Consider the following 6,000-nt stretch of genomic DNA (forward strand, 5'->3'; position numbering starts at 1 on the left):
AAAAGATTTACAAGAGAACTCCCCAAAAGGATCTAAACTCCAAGCCCTATTATCACTCCCCAAATGAACATGAAAAGAATCAAGCAGCCCAGTCAAAAGAACCATCTCATTTAGATTTCCCCCAAAATGGAAGCTGCAAGAATACCCATCTTCTTGCAAAATAAGAAAAGCAGAAATGGGGTGTCATGGACTCATGAAGATTTGATAAACAATAAGGACAAGGGAAGGTACTAGCCAAAGGCATCTCCCCCACCCAATGATCCTCCCAAAAGTGAATACACTCCCCAATACCCACTGTACAATGCACTTTAGGAAGGAAACAATCATAAATCTGAGATACAAGCTTCCAAGGACTTCAATAAGTAATGTTAATTTCCACTTTAGCATCCCACCCATTTTGTAGCATTCCAAATTTACTATGACTTCCCTTATGCCAAAGAGAATTAGGTTCTAAAGGAAAACACCATAATCATTTCCCGACCAAAGAGATGTTCTTGGACACCAAGTTACCAAGACCCAACCCTCCCTCCCTCCCTCCCTCCCTCCCTTTTAGGCAAACAAAGAATCTTCCAACCTACAAGATGATCTCAACTACCCTCTCCCCCACTAGACCATAAGAAATCTCTCATTAATTTCTCAAGCCTCCTCGCTAATCTCACAGGGATTCTAAAAAGAGAGAGGTAATACAAAGGGATAGAAGATAGACAAGCATGGAAAAGGGTAATACGATCCCCTAAAGTGAAGAACACTCCTTTCCACCCATCCAATCTCCTAGCCACTCTCTCAAAAGTAGGGTCCCAAAAAGAATCCGCATTTGGATTACCACCAAGGGGGACACCTAAGTAAGTAATAGGCCAAGTCAAAACGGCACAACCAGCTAGCCTAGCAAAAGAATCCACATTAACACCCAGACCCATCAGACCACTCTTAGAGAAATTGATTTTCAGCCCAAACACTTTCTCAAACACCTATAAGATAGTCAACAAATTCGAGAAGTAGCTTATGTTATCCAATAGGAAGAGAATAGTATCACCTGCGAACTAAAGATGACAAATGATGCAATTCTCATCTTAATCCCCTCCACTTTGGGGAATTTAAGGAAATTTCATTGTTTAGTTAAAATTTCAGAAAATGGTGCTAAAATTTCGACATTTCAATCATTATTGTGTGATTTGTGGAACTTCAATGGGCAATATCAGAAAACAGGAATCAACTTTCATTTCAATTTTGAGGATGATGGAAGGCAGAAATTTCGACAATTTCCTAGAAATTTAAGACCATAGATACTACTCGCAAAATACAAATATGCCCAACTATTTTATCCTTTTTGTGCTGAAGATGCTCCTTAATAATACATGCATTATAAATTATGTTTCAATTCAGGAATCCAAAGCTAGGTAGTAAATGGCTGAAAATTCCGTTCGACCCTAAGCCTATTTGAAACCAAACTTCTCAAAAAAGATACGTTTTAATTTATTTGAAACCAAACTTCTTAAAAAAGATACGTTTTAATTTATAGATCACATACCATTTAGTTTATTGTTTTTCAACTCAACACGTTTAAGAGCTACCATTCTACACAGCATTCCCCAAGGAGAAGGGATTTTAGGCATGCCGTAGGAATTTGATTTAGAAATGAAAAAGGAATTTACTCACCAACAGCACATGATCAGGATTAAACTTAAGTTGAACTCTTATCTTCCATAATGTTTTTTCCCTTATATATATCCATCTTATGCGGACAGGAATGAGCATTATTGTCATCAAGTTGTAACGCAAAGACAAAGTAGTACTTGATCAAGATCTTTTTAAAAAAAAAACCAATTTGGTGCATGATTTTGAATAAGACAAATATCACGCATAACAAGGCATTATAGAATAGGAGGCCTAATAACACTCTACCACCTATTTGTGTGTTTTGTACAAGCAAATATACTATTGCTCATCTTTTATTACATTATCCTTATGATTGAACATTAGGAAATTTCATTTTAACATTGTTCGGGAGAAGTGCAGAGTTTGTCCAAGTACTCTGGAGGAGCTATTTCTCATTAGCATGGTTATAAATCACGGTAGCAAGTAGCGTAACATAACGGTAACGGGTGTAACGGGAAGCGGGAGTAGTGAATGTTACATAACGGGAAGCGGGTGTAACGGCCGTGAATTTTTTTGAAGCACGTACAACCTTGTGCATATTAGCGTGCTTACATGTTTTAAGCTTTTAGCCCTTAGAAAGAATTTTAGTGTATTTTGGATCCTTTAGTTCGTGTAACTAAGTTATTTGGTAAGGGCAACAAATTTACATTTGTTTTAAACCACCATTGATAGAAAAATTATGTGTGTGTGCATATTTATACTTCTCATTGTTCTTATCTGTGATAAATTCTTATGTGTGCTAAATTAATTAATAAAACAAAATATATTATACACTCCATTAATCTAGTAGACACATAAGACATATGAATAATAAAAATATAAAATAGTTAAAAAAGAAAGACGGTTGAAGTTGAAAAATATAGAACATAAATATCACATTACTAATATTATCAAAATAAAATATTTTCCTAACAAGTTAGTATTTTCAAATTGTTAATTAATGCATCTATTGTAAGTATTTAAAGAAATAGTAAATTTTGTATCATTATCATCCTCATTATAATCTTTTCCCCCTCTTGCCACTCGGTATATTGAGAATGATATATGAAAGAGAGGGAAAAGTGAGAAGAGAAAGTAAAAAATAAATTAATTTTTTGGTGTAACAGTCCTGTAGCGGTTCTGTAACAGTCATAGAGGTCAATACATAACAGTCGAGGTCCGTAACGGCCGCTACAGCTGTGATTTTTCTTCCCACCGAATTCGTGGTGTGTAATGGTATCAAGAACCCAAAAAACCATTACATAACGTCATTACATAATGGTTGCAGCCTTTATTTAAAACCATGCTCACTAGATTTTGGTGTTAGCAGAATGGGGAAAAAATGCTTGGCATTGCTTTAGGAAAGAGTTGTTTTCTATGCTTCTTTCTGGGCGTCAAATGCTAGTGCTTTTGCAGGAGTTCCATTATCTCATATTCAGAATGACTGGCAATCTTTAGACTTCTGTTTTGAGATTTTCTTTTCTTTTCTTTTTTATCGTTTCGAGTGGACTTCTGGTCCATTGCTTTGCATATTCTTCCTTTTATCAGTAAAAGCCTTCTTTTATTATTAGAAATATATATATATATATATATATATATTGTCCAAAACAACACCACCACTTCTTACATTACCACAATTTAAACCGCTAAAAATCAAATTATGATTAAGATAGTAGTATGAATTGATCTTTAGTGATAATATCTGCAAAAAGAACTGTTTATTTGATTAGTTTCTTCACTTTTTCATATCTCATTATACATAAGTTCTCCTTAAACCTAAAATGCATATATGCTGACCAGTTACAGCAATGTGATCCATAAGAGTATCAATGCATCATAAACGCATTTTAAGCACTTTGCATGAAAATTATTGTTCTGTTTCTTTACTCAATCAAATGCCTGATATAGACATCTTCAAACAATCAAATCCAAAAGTCATTGAGTCTGACATTATGCGCTAAAATTACAAATGAAGGCAGTATATAAAAACAAGAAAAAACTATATCAGGTGATGGACAAAGAAATGGTACGGCTTTTGGTAAAGCGGAACTCCATTTGTGTGCGTTGAGCTCCTCTCGCCCTAATATCAACAAGAAATGAGTCTATAATCTGACCAGGCACTCAAAGAGAAAAACACCGACCATGACAGCTATTAATCAATAGCTAAGTACCTGGTTCTGAAACTGCTCGTAAATGGCCGCATCCGAGATGCCCTTCGCATGCCCACTTCCATTTGCAGTTAAATTCGAAGAATTCCCATTAGACACAGCCACACCAGCAGTTCTACCATCTGCCCCCGCATCGTCAGGCTCCGGCACTTTCTTTCGCCCAAACTTAGCATCATAAAAAACCTTGAAATCCTAGACATTGAATAAACTACAGCTTCTAAGAATACAAATTTCTCAATAAAACTGTACTCGCACGTTAAAAATTCACCGAAAACAGACTCCAGTGAGAAGTGCAAAGCTCTCACAAATCGATTTTTAGACCACAAACACAAAACGAGAGAGTGGAATTGGTACCTTGAAAGACCAGCGAGTGAGAGAAGGTTCGTCCGACATTGACAATGATCTGGAGAGAGACGAGAAAGAGAGATCGACACAAAATCTCGACACACTCTTCCTGCGTCTCTCTCACTTGCTTCTCGAGTCCTCAGGGGGACTCTGTTGCGGAGAGGAAGCGAAGAACCGGAAGAGGTGGAGACTGCTAGAGTGGACCCTTACTGAGCTGGAGCGTAGCGCAACAATTATTACTATTTCTTGCTTTTTTAATAATAACTAGTATGAAGCACATGCCTTGCACATGCGTCACAAGTAATATTAATGCATATAACATAAATTTATTAAATTTATATTTATTTATTTTAACAAAAAATGAATTATTCACAAACCAAGTCGTCCAAGCTCTTAGTGACCATCCTAAGGGGTGATCTATTTTTAACTAAGCAACTTGGGCTCTCTCTCTCTCTCTCTCCAAATCCAATGCTTCTTGTACAATTCAAGATCTTCAAACATAATTTTTTTGTCCCATTTTTCTTCTACAATGCGTCTCCTCAATCAAATTCCTAAAATATGAAACCGATGTGCCTGTGTTCATTTCTTTGTTTGATGCATTGGAATTATTTTTTTAAGTCTTGAGAATACAACAAAATTTAGAAGCAAAGCTAAAAATAAAGCTACACAGCCAAAGTTTATTTTTGGAATATTTTTCTTGTAATTATTATTATTTTTATTTGCAATGATGCAAAATCAAACAAAAAATTTGAATTTTTAATTTTTTGTTCTTGTTCCATATGATGGCAGTTAAATTGTTGTACAATAATTTTCTTAAAATCCATGTCACATATGAATTTGTATTTCATTATAAAACAAATGTGTTAATAATAATATTTATAATTTTTAAATTAAAAACGGAGGTCGCCGTTTCTTATTGTATTGCCGATTTGATTTTGCAGCGATTTATAATTTTTATTTTTATTTTTTCATTATGACAAATGCACTAGGAGTATGTCCATATGACCTACTTACATTTATGATCATATTGCTTGTTCTTTTTAACTAAACTAAATACATAATGAGATTGCAATTATTAGTTGAATTTTTGAATCATCATAATTATTTTTAAATATTATAAGTTAGCAAAAAATTGAAGTAATAATAAAATCTGAATTTTGTCATGTGAAATTTTCAAAGATTTTTATTTTTTCATTTCTTAATAATTTATTCATACTAATTTAACCTTTACTTTAAAGAGAAGCATACATGTACACTAATTTAATGAATATATCATGACTAGCAAACATGGAGTTAGGAGTGTGGATACCCCAAATTGTCTGAGGTTTTATAACAAAATCAAGCAAGATTTTATTTAATAAAATACAAATACAAAAAAAAGGAAGAAATACAAAAAAATAAAAAATACAGAGAAATAAATTGTACATTGCAAAATGGAAAAAAAAAACAAAAAAGGAAAAAATAAAAATGAGGGGAAAGGATCTTTAGTATTTCATGCTGGCACCTACACCGAAAAAAATTCAATTAGGAAATCAGAATTTAAAATTGATTAGCTACTTAACATTGATTGAACGAATTAAAATTGGTTAATCAACTTAAATTAGCAAATTAATTTTAATTTTGATTAATTAATTGGAATTTGATTGCATGATCAAATTGAATGCAAATCACTCTTCAAGTCCTATAAATAAAGGCTTCTGAAAGAGTGAGGGCATACAGAGAGAGATTCGCCCAATGACACTGAGTAGACCTAGCAAAGCAAATCAGGTCGAATAATCCAAGGTAGATAAGGTGGATTATCAGGTGAAGAAATTATAATTCATATTTGACTCATTTAAGTGGCGGATTAGGC

At 33.8% G+C, this 6,000-nt stretch overlaps 1 protein-coding gene across 1 annotated transcript in view; it reads right to left on the reverse strand.

Moving 5' to 3' along the window:
- LOC131144565 (uncharacterized) overlaps nt 1–4,386 on the reverse strand; it is a 58,753-nt gene extending 54,367 nt beyond the window's left edge. The window contains exons 1-3 of the mRNA XM_058093266.1: nt 4,158–4,386; nt 3,807–3,995; nt 3,666–3,715 (exon numbers count right to left, since the gene is read on the reverse strand). Coding sequence (XP_057949249.1) covers nt 3,666–3,715; nt 3,807–3,995; nt 4,158–4,196 — 278 coding nt within the window. The 5' untranslated portion in view covers nt 4,197–4,386. The remainder of the gene's footprint in view (nt 1–3,665; nt 3,716–3,806; nt 3,996–4,157) is intronic.
- Between the last annotated feature and the right edge of the window lie 1,614 nt (nt 4,387–6,000).

Source organism: Malania oleifera, chromosome 12 (genome assembly GCF_029873635.1).
Source record: "Malania oleifera isolate guangnan ecotype guangnan chromosome 12, ASM2987363v1, whole genome shotgun sequence".
Lineage (NCBI taxonomy): Eukaryota > Viridiplantae > Streptophyta > Magnoliopsida > Santalales > Ximeniaceae > Malania > Malania oleifera.